At 40.7% G+C, this 27,118-nt stretch overlaps 1 protein-coding gene across 1 annotated transcript in view; it reads left to right on the forward strand.

Moving 5' to 3' along the window:
• LOC126248974 (dual serine/threonine and tyrosine protein kinase-like) overlaps positions 1 to 27,118 on the forward strand; it is a 317,035-nt gene that overhangs the window by 225,655 nt on the left and 64,262 nt on the right. Inside the window, exon 10 of the mRNA XM_049950529.1 lies at positions 10,601 to 10,784. Within this exon, the coding sequence (XP_049806486.1) occupies positions 10,601 to 10,784 (184 nt within the window). The remainder of the gene's footprint in view (positions 1 to 10,600; positions 10,785 to 27,118) is intronic.

Raw genomic sequence — 27,118 nt, forward strand, 5'->3', positions numbered from 1 at the left:
CCCATGACTCCCTCGCTCTCGCTCTCCCATGACTCCCTCGCTCTCGCTCTCCCATGTCTCCCTCGCTCTCGCTCTCCCATGACTCCCTCGCTCTCGCTCTCCCATGACTCCCTCGCTCTCGCTCTCGCTCTCCCATGACTCCCTCGCTCTCGCTCTCCCATGACTCCCTCGCTCTCGCTCTCGCTCTCCCATGACTCCCTCGCTCTCGCTCTCGCTCTCCCATGACTCCCTCGCTCTCGCTCTCCCATGACTCCCTCGCTCTCGCTCTCCCATGACTCCCTCGCTCTCGCTCTCCCATGACTCCCTCGCTCTCGCTCTCCCATGACTCCCTCGCTCTCGCTCTCCCATGACTCCCTCGCTCTCGCTCTCCCATGACTCCCTCGCTCTCGCTCTCCCATGACTCCCTCGCTCTCGCTCTCCCATGACTCCCTCGCTCTCGCTCTCCCATGACTCCCTCGCTCTCGCTCTCCCTCTCCCATGACTCCCTGGCTCTCGCTCTCCCTCTCCCATGACTCCCTGGCTCTCGCTCTCCCTCTCCCATGACTCCCTCGCTCTCGCTCTCCCTCTCCCATGACTCCCTCGCTCTCGCTCTCCCTCTCCCAAGACTCCCTCGCTCTCGCTCTCCCTCCCCAAGATTCCCTCGCTCTCGCTCTCCCTCTCCCATGCCTCCCTCGCTCTCGCTCTCCCTCTCCCAAGACTCCCTTGCTCTCGCTCTCGCTCTCCCTCTCCCAAGATTCCCTCGCTCTCGCTCTCCCTCTCCCATGCCTCCCTCGCTCTCGCTCTCCCTCTCCCATGCCTCCCTCGCTCTCGCTCTCCCTCTCCCATGACTCCCTCGCTCTCGCTCTCCCATCACTCCCTCGCTCTCGCTCTCCCATGACTCCCTCGCTCTCGCTCTCCCTCTCCCTCTCCCTCTCCCATGACTCCCTCGCTCTCGCTCTCCCATGACTCCCTCGCTCTCGCTCTCCCATGACTCCCTCGCTCTCGCTCTCCCATGTCTCCCTCGCTCTCGCTCTCCCATGACTCCCTCGCTCTCGCTCTCCCATGACTCCCTCGCTCTCGCTCTCGCTCTCCCATGCCTCCCTCGCTCTCGCTCTCCCATGCCTCCCTCGCTCTCGCTCTCCCATGACTCCCTCACTCTCGCTCGCCCATGACTCCCTCGCTCTCGCTCTCGCTCGCCCATGACTCCCTCGCTCTCGCTCTCGCTCGCCCATGACTCCCTCGCTCTCGCTCTCGCTCTCCCATGACTCCCTCGCTCTCGCTGTCGCTCTCGCTCTCCCATGACTCCCTCGCTCTCGCTCTCCCATGACTCCCTCGCTCTCGCTCTCCCATGACTCTCTCGCTCTCGCTCTCGCTCTCGCTCTCGCTCTCGCTCTCGCTCTCGCTCTCGCTCTCGCTCTCGCTCTCGCTCTCGCTCTCCCATGACTCCCTCGCTCTCGCTCTCGCATGACTCCCTCGCTCTCGCTCTCGCTCTCCCATGACTCCCTCGCTCTCGCTCTCGCTCTCCCATGACTCCCTCGCTCTCGCTCTCGCTCTCCCATGACTCCCTCGCTCTCGCTCTCCCTCTCCGATGACTCCCTCGCTCTCGCTCTCCCTCTCCGATGACTCCCTCGCTCTTGCTCTCCTTCTCCCTCTCCGATGACTCCCTCGCTCTCGCTCTCCCTCTCCCATGACTCCCTCGCTCTCGCTCTCCCACTCCCATGACTCCCTCGCTCGCTCTCCCTCTCCCATGACTCCCTCGCTCTCGCTCTCCCTCTCCCATGACTCCCTCGCTCTCGCTCTCCCTCTCCCATGACTCCCTCGCTCTCGCTCTCCCTCTCCCATGACTCCCTCGCTCTCGCTCTCCCTCTCCCATGACTCCCTCGCTCTCGCTCTCCCTCTCCCATGACTCCCTCGCTCTCGCTCTCCCTCTCCCATGACTCCATTACTCTGCCATGACTCCCTCCCTCTCCCCCTCCCTCCCCCTCTCCCTCTCCCTCTCCTCTCTTCCCCTGCCCCCTCTCCCTCTCCTCCTCTCCCTCCCCTCCCACTCCCACTCCCCCTCCCACCCCCCTCCCCCTCCATCTCCCTCTCCCACCCCCCCTCCCCCTCCATCTCCCTCTCCCACCCCCCTCCCCCTCATCTCCTTCTCCCACCCCCCCTCCCCCTCCATCTCTCCCTCCCTCTCGCTCTCCCCCTCCCCCTCCCCCTCGCCCTCCCACTCCCCCTCCCACTCCCACTCCCCCTCCCACTCCCCCTCGCCCTCCCCCTCCCACTCCCCCTCCCACTCCCCCTCCCACTCCCCCTCCCACTCCCCCTCCCTCGCCCTCCCCCTCCCCCTCCCCTGAACCTCTCCCACTCCCACAAGCCCCTGTTCCTCAAACCTCTCCACAAAATCTTTAAACAAAAACTCAAATCAAATGAGAAAAAATGTCCATGCATGTATACTCCCTTGGCCCCGGCTCTGGGGCCGGTTGGTTACATGTACGTGTACATAAACAAACCAAACAGGATGGGATACACAGTAAACTCAAAGTAGTTATGTGTATATTGGAGTTACGTCTATACTAGTGACCGCAGACTGTAACGCATCAAAACAGGTGCAAACAAACTAAAAAATTCGAATTAAAATGTTTGAAAAACGTAAAAAGCTTATGTTTCATTAATAGTGGCAGTGCGACCTACATGTGACCAGATAAGAGAAAACACAGATGCCAACTAAAAACAGAAAGAACTGGAAGTAATCACTTATTTACATAAAAAGCGAGCAGTGAACTGTTTTATAATGGGCAAGTAATACATATCGGAACAAAAGTCTTATCATAACTTTATCGCTGTGGATCCCACTGATGATACCTTAAACTGAAAAAATGTGAAATGAGTCTGGGAAAATAAAACACACCGCAGCAAGAGAAGGCATTTTTATTTATGAAACCAATATTTCTCTGCTTGCTGTGGAGGATGGCCATGCAAAGAAACTCAAGACAGTTTTTTTTTTCCTTTTTATTTTTTATTTTTACACTACTGGCCATTAAAATTGCTACACCAAGAAGTAATGCAGATGATAAACGGGTATTCATTGGTCAAATACATTATACTAGAACTGACATGTGATTACATTTGCATGCAGTTTTGGTGCATAGATCCTGAGAAATCAGTACCCAGAACAACCACCTCTGGCCGTAATAACAGCCTCGATATGCCTGGGCATTGAGTCAAACAGATCTTGGATGGCGTGTACAGGTACAGCTGCCCATGCAGCTTCAACACAGTACCACAGTTCATCAAGAGTAGTGACTGGCGTATTGTGAGGAGCCAGTTGCTCGGCCACCATTGACCAGACATTTTCAATTCGTGAGATATCTGGAGTATGTGCTGGCCAGGGCAGCAGTCGAACATTTTCTGTATCCACAAAGGCCCGTACAGGACCTGCAACATGCGGTCATGCATTATGCTGCTGAAATGGAGGGTTTCACAGGGATTGAATGAAGGGTAGAGCCACGGGTTGTAACACATCTGAAATGTAACGTCCACTGTTCAAAGTGCTGTTAATGCGAACAAGAGGTGACTGAGACGTGTAACGAATGGCACCCCATACCATCACGCCGGGTGGTACGTCAGTATGGCGATGACAAATACACGCTTCCAATGTGTGTTCACCACGATGTAACCAAACACAGATGCGACCATCATGATGCTGTAAACAGAACCTGGATTCATCTGAAAAAATTACGTTTTGGCATTCATGCACCCACGTTCGTTGTTGAGTACACCATCGCAGGCGCTCCTGTCTGTGATGCAGCGTCAAGGGTAACCGCAGCCATGGTCTCTGAGCTTATAGTCCATGCTGCTGCAAATGTCGTCGAACTGTTCGTGCAGATGGTTGTTGTCTTGCAAACGTCCCCATCTGTTGACTCAGGGATCGAGATGTGGCTGCACGATCCGTTACAGCCATGCAGATAAGATGCCTGTCATCTCGACTGCTAGTGATACGAGGCTGTTGGGATCCAGCACGGCATTCCGTATTACCCTCCTGAACCCACCGATTCCACATTCTGCTAACAGTCATTGGATCTCGACCAACGCGAGCAGCAATGTCATGATACGATACACCACAATCACGATAGGCTAGAATCTGACCTTTATCAAAGTCAGAAACGTGATGGTATGCATTTCTCCTCCTCACATGAGGCATCACAACAACATTTCACCATTCAACGCCAGTCAACTGCTGTTTGTTTATGAGAAATCGGTTGGAAACTTTCCTCATGTCAGCACGTTGTAGGTGTTGCCACTGGTGCCAACCTTGTGTGAATGCTCTGATAAGCTAATCATTTGCCTATCATAGCATCTTCTTCCTATCGGTTAAATTTTGCGTCTATTTTCATGGTGTAGCAATTTTAATGGCCACTAGTGTAGTTATTTATTTAGTTTTTGTCAGTATGTGTAAGTAGAGGTTATCTTTTTCTTAGTTCAATTTCCAAAAGGTAGTGCACATTTTAATTTGTTTGTTTCACCAAGTCTGCATACAGGCCTGGTTGCATATTGGCCAAAATTTTTGTAAATGAGTTTTCCACTTCCTCTGTGATTTTACTTACTTAGATTTGCCTTAGAATTGTTAGTTCAGGGTATGATGAAATGGATGCTGTGGTTATATTTTCCATTAGGGTGACTGTAGTGGCATGTGTGTTCAGCAGGTAAATAAGACTCTTTAGTGATTTTTCAGGATATGCTGTAGAGGTGGGAAGAGAGTGGAGCAGGAGGGGAACATTGTTGCCCTTCAGGCTTAATTAAATAAGGCAAGATAAGTTCCAGACAGGTTAGGGGGGGAGGAGAGTATAGAGCGATGGGGAGTGGCAACAGATAATAGAAGAAACAGCCCTAGACTTGTTTTGACACATTGCAGTAAACTTTCAGCAAGAAATTGGAAGGTAAGAATGTAAGAAAGTTAGTAAAGAGAAAGTAAGGTTGGTTGTTAGGTAGTTGTCATGTGAAAGCTGTAGGCCAACTTATGAGGATTCCCTTTCACTTTCTCGACTGTGGAATTGAAATTCAGTCGGAACTTCGCTCTGAATTCAATCTTTCTTGTACTAATGAATTAATTGGAATAAGTATGAAGCAATACATTTTTCACCAGCAGTGAATTTATTAATCAGATAGCCAGATATAACGTATCCTTCTACAATTGTCCGATCATGTGCTTGCTATTCAAACAACTTTTGCTTTTTGTGGGTCTCAAATCATTCAGAGAAGCTCTCCATACTTGAGACTTCTATGTTTGCATTTTTGTATAACCAACACATTTAATACTTAAATAGTCTATTAACATAATACACAAATTTAAATTTATTAAGATAATTATTTATATCTTTCTCTTAACAAATGATCTGTCAAAAGCCAAAGGTAGGGAGGGTTTGGTCGCTCTTATTGTCATTTAGTATTTATATGCATCCCTACTTCAGTGTTACTAAGTCGCATAAGCAATTTTCGTTTCATAACTCTTTGTACTTTTCTGAATTTCATTTACAATCAGAAGAATTTATTTCTACTTCACTAAAAACTTATTTACTCACTTTCACTTTACTTATTGCCACAAACAGAGTAAGAATATTAAAATCGTTAAATTTATCGGAAAGTATCCAAGCAAAATACTTAAGCAAAATTTCACTTTAGCAAATCTATTACATAAATCATACAGTACTTTTATCTTTACGTTAAAAGTTAGTCCACAACAATTATTTTCAGACTTTTGCCTTACATGAAGCCCCATTGTACACTTCTTTGTTAAATGTTCGCTTGTAGTCACGCTTTCCTTGAATTTGTCACTTTCTCAGACAATGAATCTGGTATTCAGTGATGAAAATTAGTGCTTGTGGATACTTAAATGTTTTTATAACAGGTTTAATCGGAATAATCAGATACCAGGAAAGAAACCTATATAGGTGAATATTGGGAATAAAATAACAGGATGAAACAAATTTTATGTAACTTAATAATTATTCGAAAACATTAATTTTGAATTAATGGTTCATGCTTCTATGATTCTAATTATAGAGTTTGTAAGGTGTTGGCTGTAGCCATTGGATGTGGCAGATAGTAATGGCAGCTACACTGTCCATTGTATGGTGTACAAATTTCTTGAAATATGGGCTAATTAATTCTTCATGGCACCATTTTAATGTCCATAACATAACCCAACAACTCATACCAAAGCTGTAATAATTCAGCAGCTGTTATCCGAGGCTACTGTGCGTCAATTTCCAGACAAGGCATCGCCTGCTCCATCTGAGTGTTAATTCTTTCGCTGCTGCCGAGTTTTACTTCTTTTGCTGCTACCCACAGACTGTCTCTTCTTGTTATCACTCTTTCTACAGGTAGCATGCCAAAAAACCAAGCCACCTTTCATGATTTCCACAGTTAACTTCCATACAGTACAAAAGCACTCCACCTTTTACGTAACACATATTCTACACATTGTCCCTAAGCATGTACCATTTTATACAAATGACAACTTGCTCAAATGTATATATTTACACACACACACACACACACACACACACACACACACACACACACACACACACACACACACACACACATTTTCATTGCATTAATCTATGACAAAAAATTGTTTAGTAAATTATAAATTTCACAAAGATTTCTTTACATAAGTTACATACATACATACATTAGCAAAGCACTCTAACATCACATATATCATATTTTTCAAATAGTCTTTGCATATCGCAGTTATATTATGACAAATTTTAAATGCAAAAAAAAAACTATAAATTTAAATGACTGAGTAATATTGTTCTAAGAGCAGCACCTTTTTTAGGTTAGGGAGGACAGAAAAACAATGAAGTTTCAATAGATGCCAGAATTGTAACAACATGCAGTTTGAGAAAGAAACTAAAGTACATAATTTTGGTATACTGTATTCATATAAAAACTTATTAGTTGAAAATTTCCTGCATTCACAGCAAATTTTGTTTCCACAAAGTTGCTTCACTTGGTGTAAAATGTCAGCATCCTTATTACATCAGAATAATTGAGGGCTAAGGTGTAAAAATAATGATTTACTTACTTCCATTTATGAAGTTGTCATCAAACGGAATGGACATAATCTGCCTCTTTGGAGATCGTGTGACCACAGGTACACGGGTATGTAATGAAAAATGCAACATATTTATTTAAAAAAGCCCTTGCTTATGTGAAAACTATTGATGATGCTCGTATGGTGGCTGCTACCAGAGTAGAAGTGTTTGATGTTTCAAGACACAGGGTATTAAATTCGTACCGCATACAGGGAAAGCAGAAAATCATCATCCACTAAGTCCCAATGCAGGCAAAGTAAGTTTAAGTGATCATGACAAACAGCTATTTAAGTGGAATGTGACGAAAAAGGAGTGGATGGCAGCTGCAAAAATCAGTTCAGAACTGAATGTCACAGTCGCACTTGCAAACCCTGTCAGCACCAAAACAACACAAAGGGAACTCAGTAAGCAGGGAACTGGAGGATGGAGGGCGAGCTGGAATTCCAAAACCAGTCATCAGTGATGCAAATGCGTGTAACAGGAAAACATGGTGCCGAGGCCCTAAAACCGGGACTTCGGAGCAATGGAAGAAAGTCATTTGCTCAGATGAGTTTCATTACCAATTGTTTCCAGCTTATGGCAGACTTTCTGCCTAAAGAATGAAACATAGTTGGGGTTCATTAATGATTTGCACAGCTGTATTATGGTATTCCATGAGCTGCATGGTTACTGTGCACAGTCGCATTACTGCCAAGGTTTATATGACCATTTTGGCTGATCATGTCCATCCTATGGTACAAACTTTGTGCCCAATTGTGGTGCTGTGTTGCAAAACAGTGGCCTACATTAACACACCTTGCATCAACCAGGACTGATTTTGTGAGCAAGAGTTTGAATTGTTGTATCTCTCCTGGCCAACATAGTCACCAGATCTCAATAATGTTCAGCCTTTGTGTTCTACTTTGGAGAGAATGGTCTATGATCTTTATCCACATCCATCATAGTTATTTGAACTTGCCACTATTTTTCAGGAATAATGATATGATTCCCTTGAAAACCATATTGGAGCTGTATTTATGCTTTCTGAGGTGACTGGATGCTGCTTTGAATCCCAGCAGGTTTCCTGCACTGTATTAAGCATGTAAGATTTTTAGTGTTTCCATATTTTTGTCCATCTCTTCCTTATTGCATCATTTTTTGGGGTTAACTCATTAGGCCAAAGTAAATTTTTCATAGTTAAAAAGCATTTAATAAGAATTATCTGTGAACTTGAACATCATGTAGATGCCTATTCAGGTAACTGTGGGTACTAACTCTTGCTTCCCAATATATTTTCCTTAATGAAATTTGTCATAAATCATATATATGTCATCTTCATACCAACAGCTCTGTTTATTGACTAAATACTACAAATAAGAAGAATCTTTAAAGTCACTTTAGTTCAGATATGTGTCCATTTTTCAAGAATACACATTTTTGGTAACTTGCCAGCAGCCTTAAAAGTCTAGCTACTAATGATAGTTCAGCTTATTAATCTTACTTCTGCACATCTTCAGTGCAGTAATATCATCAGTGTAAACAATTTTCGTTGTGGGAGATGTATGGCTGTAGTAATCGAAGACTTATCATATGCATCTCACTGCAGTATACAAGGGACGACAAAAAGTAAGTTACACATTATTATGGCAGGCCAAGTAACTTTTCTTGAATGTTGCACTACACTTCAGAGTGACACAGATACATGATGCTGTTTTTCAAGATAGTCTATAAACAATGATCAGAATGTTCTACAATTGTTAAATTCCTCTATAAGGAGTCTGCTCCTTAGTCATGGAGCCATTCGAGAACTTCTGTGTGAGTGTGATCATCACTGGAAAATCTATGATTACTGCAAATCAGATCCTTGATTCCATGGACAGTTTCACCTGTGGTAGATGTCGACGCCCTTCTCTCCTGATCAGTATTACCCAAATAGCACCATTTCACTATTTCTTAATCTGACATTGCATTTGGCCCACCTCCAGAATTTCAGTGGGAATCTGTGTGGAAGTTAGACATTTTGCCCACAAGAACCGTACTGTCCCTCCTACTTCAACTTTGGAAGTACATTTCCAATTGCCGTGTCACATCAGTCACACACTGTGGTTCACCTGTTAATCCTGCCACAGCAAAACTGTCTCTGTAAGGGAACCCAAAACATGTACTCTCTTTTGACATGCTTCACTCTTGTTGTGCAGTGGTCTTAGTGTGGAATGACATGTGTAACTTACTTTTTGAAGTTTTCCCTTACATTTACACATTTTTTGACAAGTATGTAAGCCTTTTAAAGGGAAATATGTTTGAGTTTTTGTCATACTCCACATCCACGAATATCATTTCACTTATGATGTGTGCAAGGAACAAGAGCATCTACTTCCCCCAGTCCCTTGCATTAGAAAGTCATAGTTGGAAACTTGCTTCACGTCATTTGCTTGGTTTTCAACCTCTATCTGGCCTAAGCTAAGGCTGATTGCACTGTCATTGTATATCCCTTACACACATCACTGCCCACTCCATGCACTGGATATGTTCACCTGTGAGAAATTCATCCACCAGAATACTTTCTTGTGGACCATCAGTCCTGTCCATGGTATGAACATCTGAACCAACTGTAGCATTGGAAAGTTGCACATGTTTGTAGTATATAATATCTGTACCCATATATTTTAACATTATTCCTCTGCCCAACGATGAAGGTGATGAGCTCTGTGCACCAGTCTTCACATGCTAGGATTCTACCGCCTACAAAGTAGGCTCTTTCCACATTTGTCATTTTACAGTCCATCATTTTCCTTCCAGATAAATGGGCAGTGAGATGACTCCTGCAAAGTGAAAATGGATTCGGCAGTGAAGAACACATTTCTTCAATCATTTGTGGGCCAGTCTCAGTGCTTCTGACTTTACAACAGACAGGCCCATTTCTATATTTCTTCAAGCTGCTTTTATGGCCTATAGGTAAATAGCTTGGAGTCTGATACAGAGTTTGTAATGAAACATCTTCAGTGGCAGCTGTAGCACTGACAGAGAAAGTGTTGGTTGCTTGTTGTTGTTGTTGCTTTTTTAAATTTTTTAAAACTGTGACTGGTCCTGTTATGATTACTTTTAAGTAATCTTGCATTGGCCTTTAGCAAATACTTCTTATTCTTGCTGCTGCTGCCAAAACCGTGACATAAAATTTACTGTCACGTAAAAAGCTACTGAGTCTACAGCCTGTCAGATATTCTTCAAGGGGTTTGAGGATTCAGGCTCTGTATATGACTGACCAAATAATATCTTTGTGGTGTTAGACTGTAAACTGCAGTATGCTACAATGAAAGTGCATTGATGACCGAGACATGCCAGATCTAACACACTGCTTTTCTGTGTTTTTAAATCACTTGCCTGGTCAATGGAAGTTCTGATGTGGTGGTCCTTTACAATGACTCTTGTGTACTCCTTGCACTCTAGTGTATATTTTAAAATTGTCTTCCCCCTGTTGTGTCCCCCCCCCCCCCCCCCTTTAGTTGCTAATTAATAATTTCACTAAGCAGTGCATTCCTTTTTTGTAGTTTAAGGACCATTTAAATGCTTCGCATGCAGCCTTCACTGCTGCCCTGCGATCACTCCAAAATCACTACTCAGGGCGTCTGGAGCGAACAGAGGAACAACGTGTTGCTATTCGCAAGTATCATGCACCAAAACTTGCACGACTTGCACTGGAAAGCACCTGCATGTGTGACATGATTCGTTTTGGTAAGTATTGATTGCTTAACTTGAGGGCATTAAGAAATGTGTAGCAGTCATTAAATTTGATGATGATAAGAATTGTCACTGCGCACAATTTGAGTGTGAGTGTCTATGAGACTAGTGCTCTTCATAATGCGATTCCTGAAAAGATTGTTGATTACGGTAGTGAGACACAAATAGTGCATCAGAATATGAATAATTTTTAACTGTCATGCATTCAGAAAGCACATAAGAAAATTGCCAGAAATGACATTGTTCTTCACTTCTTAAAAGATCCGATAATAAAGTAATTTAGATGTGTAACACCATCAGTACGAAGTGGCTATCTCGTGGAAAGATTGAAACATAACTGCAGCCAGCAGAATAAAATAAGGTAATATTACTATTAAGTTGGATATGGAGATGGCCAATCGTTGTTTACAAACAGCAAGTATTTTTAACAAATGGTGTGTAAATGTAGTTAGGTAAACACTGTCAAGTAGTTGTTAGAAATGTGAATGACTGGTTCAATTTAATGTAGTTTAGTTTTTTAAATGTTCCTGGGAAGTCCTGGGTGGAATTTAAATAATAGAAGGAATAAAGCTAGTGACCCACCATATAGTTTAGGCATTGAGCGGGTCATAACGGTATTAACGAGACTAAGCTTTTCAGATGATATCCTTCTGAAGAGGTAACAAGTTCAGAATACATGTAGATGGCTATGTCGTCTGGACTGACTAAATTTCCTAGGTGACTACATTGGTCCAGTGCCAGTGTAATGTAGTCATCTGGAAAAATATAGGACATTTCGGGAGGAATAGTAAGAATTTTAAGCAGTGCTAATAGAGACTAATTCAAATAAAATATTGTGTATAACATGGGTCCAATTTGTATTGCTGACAGAGATACAGTGGATTACAAAGATAAATTTTCATTTAATGTGTGGTATGCCAGTTGCTACGAGTTTATCAGATTGTAATTTTGTTTTTAAATTCATGTTGTGAAGTTTTGCTTGAGTTTACATAATTCAGTTTTTCAACTGTGATGGTGATTTGTTAGCCAATTATTGGCTAGCTGCTCTTGCTGATGCTAAAATGATATACACAGTCAACGTGGAGATCTATGTTGGACTATAGCCTGTAGGTTCTTTTTGTCAGCAACAAATCAAGTGAAGTTACCAAGAGAATTACTAAGCGTGAGTTGTATCTGGTCACAGTATCACTGCTGATATCTGGTTTTCTGAGTTTGACCTCATCGATTTTGTGAAGACAAAAACGATGATGTATGTTGGAACTGTCAGATAAAATACAAGACAATTGCCATCAGATTTTGTTGATGGAAAAGGGAAGAAACAGCACAACAGTGAGTTTGGTTTTAATGATTGGAAGACTTCGGTTTCCTACATACTGCACCAGAATGCAAATTTGATTCTTGTATCTTTGCTTCATAATGAGGATGCCATTGGTCCTGAATCCGGAGAGAAAAATAAACCAGAGGTAGCCACTTTCTAGAATTTAACGAAAGGTGACATTAATACTGTAGACAAAATGTGTACTACGTACAGTATTAGCAGAAACACAGTGTTGGTCAATGATCAATTTTTAACAGTGTTGTGTGTGGGTGGTATCAACTTCGAGGGTATTTACCTTGGAAACCAACTGGAGAAACTATGTAGAAGAGTCTACCTAAAGTCAATGGCACATCAATCCATTCTTGGAGAGATGTACAGAAGTAGTATGAAGAATATTGGAATCCCATCCAGCTTGCAAAACTGACTGAAAAGATTTATCGCCACAGAAGACAGAGAGAAATCGACACCTCTCCCACATCCTGAAAGACGTAGATGCACTACCTGCACTACAGAAATAGTTCATAGGAGGATGTCAAACTATGAACGTAAACAGTGCCACAACACAATAACCTTTTTCCTTGCAAATAGGTGCTGCCAACTTTGCTTCTCTGTGCATCAATGTGTTTCTTCTGGTAATTCTGAGTGAGTGTGAGAGACCAGCACCAAGCATGCTAATGGAGATTTGCGATTGAGGCTGCCGGCTGGACCCGATCCAGAGGTCAATAGCCAGGAGGCTCTTGTTTTGGCATTGTACTGTACCCTGCAGCAGACACTGCTGGATTTTCCTTTTATGGCACAGGAAGTCATGGACACCTTTTCTGCTTTGTCAGTCCAGTTGGCTCAAGCATGCTACTCCTGCAGCAGATTTGATGTGCTGTTTGTTTTTTCTGCAGCGGGATCGACTCAGCATTGTTCAGGAGCCCCTTATGCTTGCCATGGAGGGACAATGTTGTTGAGTTGTCGTCACTCCAGCTTTAAGTCCTTGCATACTCCAGATACTGCATGTTTCACTATGGGGTATGTCTTGTATGAAGGTTTTGATGTGGCATAACATCTACTGGCCGACGATTGATCATGATATTTAACGTTGTGCAGACATGCACGGTCTGTGCCCTGCTACATCAATTTTCCTCTTGGTCATTTCCAGAGCACTCTCACACTGGGATGTGCATTTACTTTGTGAGCTGTTTTTGGGGGAAACAAGTGATTATTGGTGGTTGATGTGTTATCAAATTTCCTGTATGTCTCCAAACTGTCCATGATGTCAACAGCAACTATTTATGCATTGCCAGTCATTTTTGCTATTGAGGGCTTTCCCTGCACCCTTGTCTCTGATAATGGTAGGCAAGTTGTCATGGGAGTTTGCAGAGCTTTGCATCTGCAACAGTATCCAACATCTCACTACCACCCTGTTCCACCTGGCTTTAATTCGGAAGTGGAGTGATTCATACAAATGTTCAAAATTCAAATGATAGAATCTGAGTCTGTCTGTCTCATCGTCCAACAATGCCATGTTTAGATTTCTTGCCATGTAGTGAGTGATGCTGGTTAACAGGTGCAGTCCTATGGAATGATAGCATTGGTGCCAGCCGTGGCATCTTTTTTAATTGTTGCGCTCTGACCAGCATATCCCAGCCATCATGGCTCACCATGTTTTTCTTAAGACAGTACTGTTTGGGGCCAGTCTTTCGGCTGGCAGCAGGAATGGCTGCTGGGTGTAGTACTGGACCACAAAGGTTGCCATTTGTTCATGGTGGAAGTCTGTCAGCTGTATCTGAATTGTTATTCCAGTCAGTTGTGGCCAAGACCTGTCGGACCCTCGAAACCTCCATCTCCAAGCCAGCTAGACAATGGAGTCATTCACAGCATTGTTCCGGTGGGAAGCTCCCAATTGTCGTTGTGTGCTTACTCACTGCTGCTCCCCATTGCTCACTCTGCCAATCTACCTTCGACTGCAGAGTGGGATGCTGTTGGGGATAACTCTCATGACTGTTAATGCAGAATCCATACAATTCGAACTGATGTCCTCCTTTCCCCACTCTCCAGTGAATGAGTCCTTGCCCCCCCACTGATGGCCGTGGACCAACCATTACCCCAGCCTCTGCAGTTTTCCACACCTGTGACTAAGCCAGCTGTGTTAGTGTCATCTCCTTCAGTGGTCAGTCCGCTGCCAGGAAATCTCGCAACATCTTTAATTTTGCAGTGGAGGTGATGGAAGAAACCAGGCCATTATTTACACAATGTGGTATCTTTATGGGGGGATTTATTATCCCTGCCAGTGGTTTTCAAGATGGATGCAGATGAGCAGGTGGTGTTGCAGAATGCAATTGTGGAGAGTTAGGTGCATAGCATGATACGAGCAGAGCTACTGAGCCAGGTGTTTACTTGACAATGGCAATAGGCCTGGCCTGGCAGTTCTTAGGTGGACGTTAACTGCCTTGGACCTGGCCGTCACCTCGCACTGAGCTCTGTTTTACACATGTTTAGTTTCTTTAGTTGCTAACGCTGGCTGCTCATCTCTATATGATTCTCGGACTCCCTGCTCCCCAGTAATTTGAATGGCGTGTCAGATTTCATTCCCTGTACCTGGGTTTATCTCCCTGGGTTTGCAGTTGATCCACTGTTGGCTAGTATCACTATATTTTGTGCTGACACTAATGGTTTCATGCCATTGTCACACCTGCATCACTTAATTGAATTACTTTCATTTTACTTTTGTTGTTGTTCACTTTACAACTTCTTTTCAAAAGACTGTCCACTCATTTCATTATATCTCTCAATCCTTTGCCATCTCTGAATGAATTTATATTGTCATTGGCAAATTTTAAAGCTTTTCGTTCTTCTGCTTGAACTTCAATTCCTGTTCAGAAGTTCACTTAGGTTTCCATTACTGCTTGCTCAGTGTGCAGATTAGAGAACATGGGGGACAGATTACAACCCTGTCTCACTTCCTTCTCAATTTCTCTTTCCCTTTCGTGAGTACACTCCTCATAGGTGTTGTCAGGATTGCAAAGCGGTATGGGCTTGTAATTACTATGAGGTACTCAGGTTTAGAAAAAGAAACTATATTGGTTTATTTGCTCATGGGGATTATATGGCATGTAATGCCAGGGGTGAGAGAAGATTACGCCAGTAGCCCCATAACCACATCGAAGGACAGTGGAAAATTCAGAGGTGAAGGAACTAAGCCATTTAGTGTTTGCTCTAGATGGTGACTCAGAGCTGTGATTGAAGAATGTCTCTTTCTTCTGTTCCAAGAGCCATAATTCTCACAACTCAGGTGACCCTGAGATGTTATTTGATTGGCAAGGAAGCTCTGCTGACCTGATGATGATTCGGCTTATTCCAGCATGAACCAGTTGATTGTTGTTACATCAGCAGAAGAGTGATGGATGAAAAAGGCCTCTTTATAAAATTTAAATAATAAAAATTGCTGGCATTTGGGACCTGGAGGCACTTTGCATGTCTACTCCCCTCTCCCTGAAAGAGTTCATCATCGGTGAATGACTGTGACAATCTCATAGGGGCTTTAGATCTAGAGGGGAGTGGGGGAGATGACAATATTTGATTTTCATTTAAGAATCCAATATTTCAAATCTGGGAATGTAAGTATGATTATTGCATCACTGTGCGATGACACAGTTGTTAACATAGGACTGATGGCGGGAGCATTACAAAGGTAGCTGAAGCTGGTTTCAGAGACAGCTTTGAGATGTAAAAGCATCTGAAACACTCATATGACAAGGATTAAGATGTAATGTAAAAATAATCAGCACATGTGTACAGGTCTTTACTTTATTAGTGAAGGAAGGAAGTGGTTGGTTTCTAGTGTTTTTAGGGAAGATAACAGGCCTGATGTGATTTGTAATAGAATAGAGGCAGCATGTCATTGAAAAGCCTCCTCGTTAGACTACAGTCAGTTTTTATTTATTTTTCAATTTTTTTACTTTGTTTTTTGAAGATTAGGTGGGTACACAGTGCCCAGTGTCCTTCTGCTGAACAGGTAAGCACCAGGGTAACACCATTTGGTTGCCGACCTTACGATAAGGCACGTCAGAGTCACAGAACAGAGTTTTAAAATGCAACAGTTCTAACTGTAATTGAAAGTAAAATTTACTTAGAGTTTGTTAGCACCACGGATTATATCTTCAAGTAACATTTTAATGACTTATTATCAAAAGAAAAGTTGCAGAACTGAAAATATATCAATGTACAGAAGGAACCAAGTCAACTACTTGATTAACTCTTTCTGTGCATCAATCAGAATGACATATGAAACTCAATGTATTTGATTAACAAAAGAATAAATTGACAGTTGCATAACATTATGCTTCTCATTACATGGATGCATCTTATAAACATACAATAAATAATTTACACCAATTACCTGAGGAGGAATTCCTTCAATCCAAATTTATGTTATTGCAAAAGCAAGGAAATGAAGTTAAGTTAAACTAAATAGAAAGGTAGTAAAAATAACCCATGACGATGTCAAACAAATAAGCAAAGTAATAATAGACAGTTGTTTGACTGTCACAAAATAAGCTGTTCATAATACAAATACAACAATACAGTTCATGAGAGTAGAAAAATAAGTTGTCATTAACTTTTGCAGTGAAACTTTGCAAGGCACATGGTCAGCTGGAGTGGTTGTAAGTGTTCTACTACATACATTGCATGTGAAACATCAGTATATAGAAACAGTCAGTATTAGAATAGCAAACAGGGCGTGAATCACTGCGGGAACAGTTAAATTAAGTAAAATGGGGTAGAATATGGATGGTAGCGTGATTTAGTAAAATTTGTTGGTGCTCCTGTGCCATCAACTAATCCAAGGTCTTGAAAAGTTCAGTACTGTTAGTATCTGGAAGAACTGATAAGGTAGGACGTGTATTGAAAGAGAAATTAAATTCCGGAGTGGTTCACTAGTGGCATTCAGAGTTTCTTTCAGCTGTGTGGAGAACCAAAATTCACGCCCCATGATATAGCAGTAGAATACGTTGAGTAATGCTGCATAGTAGCAGACTTCTATTCACTGTGCATAGGGACTGAAATTTGGATTTGAGCATGTAGGTGAATCATGAATGGGTTATGGGATGATGCTGTGGAACAAAGTCTGCATTAATACTGCTATCAGTTGGGGACCAGTTGAATTTGTTAGGTATGATAAAAACTGTCTTCAGTATGCTCCAAGAATAAATAGAATCCATAAAAGATGCTGAATTGTGCCACCAATGTCTAATGGTAAATTGGGTGTGTGGAGCAGTGCTGGGTTGCACTTAGTAAATGGCAGTTGAACTATAGGTGGTTCCGATCAGTGGCGAGTGAGATCTTACTTCTACAGATTCATTCAAAACAAAGCAGCTGTCTTCTCCATGTTACTGGCTTGTTTTATAGAACAAGTTTTCAGATTCCATAAACTTCTCTGAACATAACTTCATCATACCACACAGTGGTGAGAACTATGTAGCAACAGTGTCTTAACACATTGAAATAATGCAGACATATGGTAAAGCCATTCAATATTTGAGGCAGATAATAAAATGTAGAGGAATAAGTAAAAGAACAAAACGAGGTGGAAAGGACCTACCAGTTAATTTTGGGATAATGGAGAGGGTATAACACACAAATGCAAAAGTAATGACATATTAGTAGCACAGGGATTTGCTAGTCATGTGGAACCAGGGTACAACCACATTAGAACACAGTGACCTGCAGTGGACAAAAAGCATCAGCTGTGTGGATGGCAATGACTAAGTTGAGATGTCGATAAAAGGCAGGCTATTGTCCATAGCAAGAATCCAGTGGAGAATAAGTTCCCTAAAGGCAGTAGTCAAAGTAACACAGTTAAATAACTATAAGGCACAGAGGTAACTTTACAAGAATGGCATAAATGCAACACAGAATAATCAGTATGGCTGAACAATAGATTGACATTGCAAATACTAACTCTCATTAACCTCCCACCTAAGGCTTATGCTAAAATTTATTCTCAATCCCTATACCACAAATTGTATGGAGTGGCAGAATGTAAATCATAGCAAGATGAACTTGTCTGTTGCTATGTAACAATTTAAGTCCCCATAGGCTTTTGTTAAAACAGTTCTTTCTGAGTTTTGCTCGATGTCGTTTCTTTTGTTCCAATAAAGTCACAGATTTGACTAGAATGGGGTACAATACATCCCAATCTGTCTTACACAAGCAATTTTGCTTTTATAGATGATGTAACTGAGATACAGTATATGTAAATTTTACTTTCAGGCTGTTCTTTTTCTTGGTATTCTGTTATCTCATCAGTATTTACTTTTAGCACTATAGCGAGTATTATACCCTGAGGATTTACAATATCTCTGCTTCCAAAATTATATATATTCATTGGAAAAAATTTTACCCTCTTCTGCCATACTCATTAGAGATAAACAGTGTTCCATATACATCTGTTTATTGTCCCAAACTTCAGTTGTTGTTAATGGACCCACTGAGAAAATATTTCCTCCAAACAAATCTTTCTTTACATCTATCCAAAGAATTTTCCTGGTACCGTCTGATATTAGAAGGGGACCAAGGGACATGACAGAACAGCTCCTGTACATGTTTCCCATATTTCCATTCCTTTGTGCACCTTGGTTAGCTGAGCGGTGCTGTAGAGACCAACAATTCACTCTCTCATGTCTGATCTTTCACAATAGGCATGTGCTGGTGCCAAGTACTCAGGAGCCTTGTGAATGAATGCACATCTAGTGGGGTTCACCTTGGTGGAAGATTGGACAAATTGCCAACACACCTTATGTAGAAATGCGAGTCATATGACCTGCCTTAGTGTGCTTGGCGAAGCACACTTCACCTCAGCACCTACATGTGGGTCAATCCCATTAATGAATACATCTACTCAGTGATCCTCTGCTCTGCTGTGTAGTACCACATTACTTTATTTATTTTTAACTATACATATGTATGACATGGCACAGCTCTTACTCTGTCAGCAATGTGCTCTTAATCCTCTCTGGAATTTTATTGTATGGTGGGACATTGGTCCTTATAATAGCTAACACTATGCTTATCTCAATATTTATTCACTAGCCCTTTAGTAAGGAAATCAGGTGCCTAGATATTTCTGAGCCCTTCCACAGAATTTACATAAATGTGTGCCTCTCCTTACAGTTTAAGATTGGTGACTCCTACCCAGTTTCACTACATCTGTTGTATTTTGTATGAAAGTGTACATCTGTTGTATTTTGTATGGAAGTGTGGCCATTTTTGCCTGGTTTACCCACAAAGGTGGGGACCTGTGAACCCACTCAAACATCAGTTACATGCCAGGATGGAACCAGCTGGGGGAATCCTGGAAATGGAGAAGTGATGCTAGCTGCAGGAACACTGCACTTCCAGGGTTGCATTTATTAATGCTTCATTAGGGTTCCTTTGCAGATCTTCTCTCTCCACCCAGAGTTTCTCAAGCCTTGCCTGCATATCAGGATCCCTCTAGAGCTGTCCCTGTGACCTGGTAGTGGGCATCACTTTAAACTACACAAATCAGTACAAACAAAAAGTCTTTCACGGCAGTTCTCAATGATGTCTGGGGCAGCATCGGATTCTGGCGATGTCTTTTCCCTAAAATAGTTTCTATATGGCACCTCAAACCCGAAAACAGGGTGAATTCGGTATCCCACTTCTGACACCAGTTTTTACACACCCGTCGTATATGTAGTCAGTATTGGAAAGTGTTGCGAGCTTGTAATTAATACACAGTACTCAGGTTTAGAGAAAGAAAGTGCATCAGTTTATTTGCTCATGGAAATTACATGGTGATGACTTCCAGGGAGACAAGAGAAGATAACTCCAGTATCCCCAGACCCATCTCAAAGGAGAATGGAAAATTGTAAGGTGAAGGAACTAAGCCATTTAGTGTCTTCTCTAGGTGGTGGCTCAGAATAGAAGAGAGAGATGTTTTTTTAGTCGCAGCTCATAGAACCCTTAGTCATGTCTGATGACATGATTTGATTGGCAAAGTGGCTTTGTGGACTACTATTCAACGTATTTTGGTGTGGACTGGTCATTGTAGTCTCATCAGGTGAAAGGCAGTGGACCAAAAGAGTGGCCTCTTTATAAAATTTAAATAATAAAAACTACTTGCATTCAGGGTGGGGGCAACTTGTACACTTGTGCTTTGACTGTTAGGACTGCAGTCTGACTTCTGGACAGGTTGTAAATAAGCTTTTGCTTCCTATATTTTATCCCTGATAACTTCAGAATTCTGAAGATTGCTTTCTTTCTAAATCTGCAAATGCTATAAATGAATGGTTTTACTTCTCCAGTTTATCCTCTTAGATGAGTCGTAGGAACAGTACTGCCTTGCATGTTCCTATATTTTTCTTGAACCCATATTGATCTTACCCAGGTCATCTTCCACCAGTCTTACAAATTTTGGCAGACAAAACTGTTTAATACACACAATGTTATGGAAATGACATTAGCTAAACTTTATTAATTTGGTGTCACTGAAGTTGAAATTTATGTTAAGTCATAAGTTAGTACTAGTTTTCAAATTGCAGCTTTTACTTCAAACAAAACACTTTACGTTAAATACTTCGAGCCAAATGCAAGCAATTGCCAGCAATGTCTCAGTATTTCATAATTGTAGCAGTATAGTATTATCATATGATCAAGTATATGTTCTTCACATATTCATCACATGATCACTAGCATTGTGGACAGATAAGAGCCTTCAGTACTTGTTATAATAAAGTGGCCTTGTTTTGATGCTTCTCAAAGTGATTTCACTAGGATTTTATACAGAAGAAACATATCCAAATATAAGAAATATCATGACCAGTGTAAGCTGAGAGAGGTGCTGGTGGGAAGCTATTAAGGATATCAATGATACTGCCGTGTTGTTAGAACTGAAGTTTTGCTACGCTAAGTACTGTTGTTACTTGTGTGAGTGGGATATCTGTATTAGGAACAAACACTGTTGGCTGAAGTGACAGCCATGATCTCATGGAAAGAAAAATTTTGTGCATGAACTCTGGAAAAAGCCAAGCAAAGTGTTGCTTCTGTGGTCACATATAAAGTTAGAACTTACAAATTATTATTATTATTATTATTATTATTATTATTATTATTTAATGTTTGCTTATGCAGGTCATTCAATAAGCCTCTCCCTAATCTTCTCTTTCCTCCCACACTTTCTCCCATTATAGCTCTCTTCATTTCTCATCATCCTTCACCTGGTCTCTCCATCTTGTTCCTGTTCTTCAGTTGGTTGTCTTTCATATGCTGTCCATTCTAGGGCTCACCTTGGAATTCTTTTTTTTCTGATTCTTTTAACATGGCCAATCCATTTCAGCCTGTTTTTTCCATAGTTTCTTGTAGAGTATTGATCTGAAGTGTGTTTCATATTGTTTCATTTCTTATGCTGTGTCTTTTTGCCTTACCCATGACCTCTCATAGAAAGTCCATCTCTGTTGCTTGTATTCTATGCATGTCTTTCCTTGTTCAGGTCCAACAGTCTGGTGCATAGATCAGAATTGGTAGATAATATGAATAGCATATCAGGATCTATGCTTTGGCAGGTATTTTCCAATTCCTAATTATGTCCAATTCCCACTAATAAAATTTTGACCAATTTTATATTCTTTCTAAAATTTCATCCTTGTTGTTTCCATTCTTGGTTAATTTGCTTCCTAGATGCTTGAAAGCATGTACTTCTTTAATAATTTTTCCATTTCAGCTTATATTCTTCATTTTTTCATTTCCCTGCTGATTTTCATTACTTCAATTTACGCTTATTTCCATACCTTCCTCTTCAGCTACCTTCTCCAAGTATTTAGTTATTCTTCCAATTTGTGCACATGGTCTCCCCATATCATCTGCTATTGACCCTTGGTGAACTTTCCATATGATGATGTCTATGACTGTTTTGAAGAGCACTGGTGAGAACACACTTTCTTGCTGAATACCTGTATTTGTTCTAAACCATTATCATTTTTTGCAGTTTGTTATAACACAGTTGAGTCATTTGTTATACATATTTCTGATTCTGAGTTGCATTCTGTTTTACAGTTCCAGTCCATTCATTCCTTGCCATCTCTCTTCCTTTCTAAAAGTATTGTAAGTTTTTTTATATATCTATGAATGCAACTAAGGCTTCTTTCCCAAATTCTACATTTCTTTTCTACCACCTGTCTAGCTGTAAATATAGCATCTATAGTTGATCTTCCAGGCCAAAATCCATGTTGTTTTTCTTTTAATTGTGGTTCTATGTTGTTGCTTATTTTATGTAAAATTATCTTTTCATAAATTTTTGTGCAATGCTACACTAATGCTATTCCTCTGTAGTTCTTACAAAGAGCTTTTCTATCCTCCTCAAAAATAGGTATAACTGTCCTTGACAAATGATCAGTGATCTTTTTATAGGTCCATACTATCTTAATTATTCTATACAACTACCAAATTATGGTATGTCCTGTGGCTTTGATCTTTTCAACTGTGATGTCATCCAGTTCAGCAGCTTTGTAATTTTTATTTCCAATATAGATTTCCTCTATGCCTAACATCTGCACATTTTCTCATTCTATTTCACCAGGTTGTTTATACTACCTTGTGTCTGTAATTATGTTGTTTCTTTCATCTTCTTTTATTTCATTATGTTTGTTTGTATCATCTTGTCCTTCATATATGGCGTATGGATGTGGCCACCCTTTCACGCAGTGGGCAGCCAGGTATTGGTGGGTAAACCCCAAGGCTTACTTACATGAGTGAATGCATGTTGGGCACTGACTACCTAGTGCACAACAAAATATTGATGCAAAAACCCAGGAGATGCCTTGCAAGCCATTGGTAATATACCGTGGCTGCTTTCAACACTCAAATACAGACTTGCAAATAATGTTTCTAAAGCTTTAAATGTAAGTGGGTCTGCATCCTCGTACTTCTATTAGTATTTTGACAGCCTTAGTTTCAAAAAAGTGAAAGCAGGTTATTGATACACAGATTAGAGAAAATTTTAAAAAGACACACTAAGAATTAATGTGGAAGAACAAGGAGAAGAAAATGTGAGAATTCCTTAAACATGTGTCAAATGGTTGTCTGGGAATCTTCAAAGCAGAAAATGTCAAAGAATCTTAGACGTTCTGCTGCACTCATATAAACAGCTGAAATGTAACACATCACAAGAAAAGGCATCATTTGCTATCAGGCTTTGATTTCTTCCTGCCACATTGTTGTGATGTAAGTGATAAACACAGTGAGTGCTTTCACATAAGTATTTCACATATGATTCAAAGATGAAATTGAAAATGAAATGATACCATGTTAAGTGGTTATTCTTTGATGGGAGAAAGGTATGCCCCTGCAATAGAGTTCCAGAGGAAGCCAGAAAGAGATACTCTGAAGATATTTGATAGTTTTTAATCTTTACCACTTAGGTACGTACAATAAATGTCACTATCTAGAAAATGAGAACAAATCAATAAATTTTAGGCTTCATTTTTGGGTTCTTTGGCTCAAAAAGATGACGCATCATTCCATTCAGCATAACACTAAAATACTCAACATTTGTAGGACAGTTTAACTCTTGTCACTATTTTGCAACTATCAGTTGTCAGCATCTGCTTTTGTTGATATTGGAAGGCAACATAAACCTTTAACAATAAAAAGTACATAAGTGGACAAGGATAAATAAGACCAGGACCAATAATTAGTTTGAGGGACACTTCCCACTTGAGGGAAACTAATCTTGTAGGGGTGGAAGGGGTGGATGAAGATTGCATATGTTGTGAAACAGCTATTCAGTTCTTGCAGTCAGGTTTTCCACATTGATACGAAACATGTATGAAGTGGCATAAAGATGAACCAGTATATTTCATAGGTTAGACTGGTCATGGCATACTACTTTGGAAAGGGATGGAAGAATTTCAGAAAGAGTATTTTTCGTTTTGGGGTACAATGAAAGGCAGTAGCAGAGTAGTCTCTCTCTCTCAACATATGACATGCTTTGGGATTACTTAATTGGCTGTAGGTATTCTTCCACAGCAGCACTAAAATTTCTTAGTCTCATACTGAGAAAATGGTTTGACTCATTATCTGAAGTAGAAAGGGAAGCTGTAGGTCACAATAGGGTGCAGCAGACTTCTGGCCAGAGTTCCAAAAGAGAGTAGCAAGAAAAAAGTCCTGCCGGTAGGTGTTATCCGTGAGAGGTGTGTGGTGTTTTTTTTTTTTTTTTTTTTTTTTTTTTTCCCCCAGATGGTACCAGGTCACAAGTATTGTGAAGCTAAGTGCCAGCCTCAACTGGGGGACAGAGGACATAGGGAACTTGTGTAAAGATTTTGACAAAGAGGATGAGGTTATCATAGTAAGTGGAACATGAAACAGCCTGACTAAAGACAATGTTGGGAGTGATCTGTATGAAATAGGAGTAGCAACTACACACACATTTGGGCTTGTGGAGGTCCTACAGCACCATGACCAACACTGGCTTAACACTGCTGTGAGTCATGTGTACACTGAGTTGAGTAGGCTGCTGCTGACTGAATGAAATCTCATGTGAGTCAAGTGTCTGTTGCTACAATTGGGAGGTGGGGATGTACTCATGGCCTACACAGGAATAGGAGAGGGAAAGATAGGTTGGCTGAGCTTCTTGAAGATAATATAAGGGGGATCACCATTGCACATAGCAAGACCCATGTCAGAGAATCAGGATTCAGGCACCCTATTTTGAAAGAAGTGGAAATAACAGAACAACCCCACAAAATGCTTAAAAATTTACAGGAAAGTGAAGTTAGCTTATTTCATCAAAATATTAGAGGATTAAGTTATATAAGGTAGAACAGTTACTTGTCTATTTGGAAACTTTAGTGCACTATGAAAAGACAGGCATCCTTTGCTGTTCTCAGCACCATATAACCACGGGGTTAGAGAAATTAAATTTAAAAGTTTACACTCTGGCATCTTACTCATAAAAACTGATATTGGAAAAGAGGGAGTTGTTCCATATATTAAGGCAGAACAAAACTTCAAAATATTGAGACAGTAGATTTTGTAGTGATCAGCACACAGAGGTGTGTGCTTGTGAATTTATAGTGAAAAGTAGTTCAGTTTTAATTCTAACTGTATGTAAATCCCCAGTAGGAAATTTTGAACTGTTCATGACGAATTTGTATTCCTCAGTATGCTATTTGTCGGAGAACACAAGCAGTTAACTGCCTGTGATGATTTCAGTGTAGAGTTTTTAAAAGTGAAGTGACAGGAAAAATAACCTGGTAACCTTATTTGGACCCTACAATGTAATCTCAGTTATTAACTTTACAACATGAGTGGATAAATATAGTAGGGCCCTAGCTGATTATGTTTTCTTTGATGAAGCTCAGAACAAGAAAATAACTGTATACTCAGTAACAAACACTCTGTCTGATAATTGTGCACAGTTAGTCTAGATAAATAAGATACTGCCTTATAGTAATCATTCTCCTAAGTGTAAATCAGGCAGAGTAATTAATCACTCCAGAAAAAAATGTTTTTAAAAGTAGTTTACAAGATACCTAGGATAAAATTTATGATGGACTAAATGCTGACATAAAACTTAATCTATTCCATGTTAAATTCATATCATTATTTAAAAACTATTCTCCACATGAGCTAATCAGAAAGGACATTAGACAGCCATGTAAAAAACCATAGCTCATTCAACAGATTAAAGTATCTTGTGAAAGGAGATGTGAATGTGTCTTTTTGCAGGAACAAGTAGAGATCCTGCATTACTTGCAGACTACAAAATCTAATCAGAATTGCTAAGAAAGGTTATTAAAGAATCAAGGAACATGCTTACAGCTATGTGAAATGCAGTGAAATGAGAGATAGGACAACCTGCCAAAGACCAGGATGACATTGCTATTGAATTAAATGGAAGAGTTATAAATGAGGATTCAAAGGTCGCAAATGTTTTCAGTGATCATTTCTTAAATATAGTAGAAAATATGGGAACAAAAAATGCAAGAGAAAAATCACAGCAGTATATTCAAAAAGTAATTCTCATAAAATTCAGTTATATGAATGCATCACAAACTTCTCCTTCTGAAATTAAGAAAATTATACATTCTCTCCAAAGCTCATCTGGATTTACTGGTGTTTTCAGCAAAGCACTTAAGATTAGGTCCCATACAAGAAGCCTTGTCTTAACTGGTATATGTAATGTACGACTAACTGAAAGAGACTGAAATGTGCCATTATTAAATCCCTCTATAACAATTCCAAAATTTTTGGGAAGGTGATGTATACTGGAACAGTATCCTTACAGTTTGGATTTCAGAAGAGGTGCTGTACTGAGAATGCCATGAGCACATTCATTCACAAAATTTACTACCATTAAATAACAAAGTAGCACGAATTGGTACTTTCTTTGACCTATCACAGTCACAGTATTATCCTCCATAAACTGACATTTTATGACATTTATGATGTAGCCAACCAGTGGATGTCATATCTAACCAGAAGAATAAAAAAATAAGTTGTACTTAGTAATTCAACCAATGAAATCAATATAGATTCTTCTCACTATGGGGAAATCATGTTCGGTGTTCCCCAAGGCACAATCTTAGGTCCACCATTATTCCTCATATATGTAAATAACGATCTTCTGTCTAATATAAAGGGTGGTCCATTGATAGTGACCGGGCCAAATATCTCACAAAATAAGCATCAAACAAAAAAACTACAAAGAACGAAACTCATCTAGCTTGAAGGGGGAAACCAGATGGTGCTATGGTTGGCCCACTAGATGGCGCTGCCATAGGTCAAACGGATATCAGCTGCGTTTTTTAAAATAGGAACCCCCATTTTTTATTACATATTCGTGTAGTACATAAAGAAATATGAATGTTTTAGTTGGACCACTTTTTTCACTTTGTGATAGATGGTGCTGTAATAGTCACAAATGTATATGTACTTGGTATTGCGTAACATTCCTCCAGTGCGGACGGTATTTCCTTCATGATACATTACCCGTGTTAAAATG

This window comes from Schistocerca nitens, chromosome 3 (genome assembly GCF_023898315.1).
Source record: "Schistocerca nitens isolate TAMUIC-IGC-003100 chromosome 3, iqSchNite1.1, whole genome shotgun sequence".
Taxonomy (NCBI): domain Eukaryota; kingdom Metazoa; phylum Arthropoda; class Insecta; order Orthoptera; family Acrididae; genus Schistocerca; species Schistocerca nitens.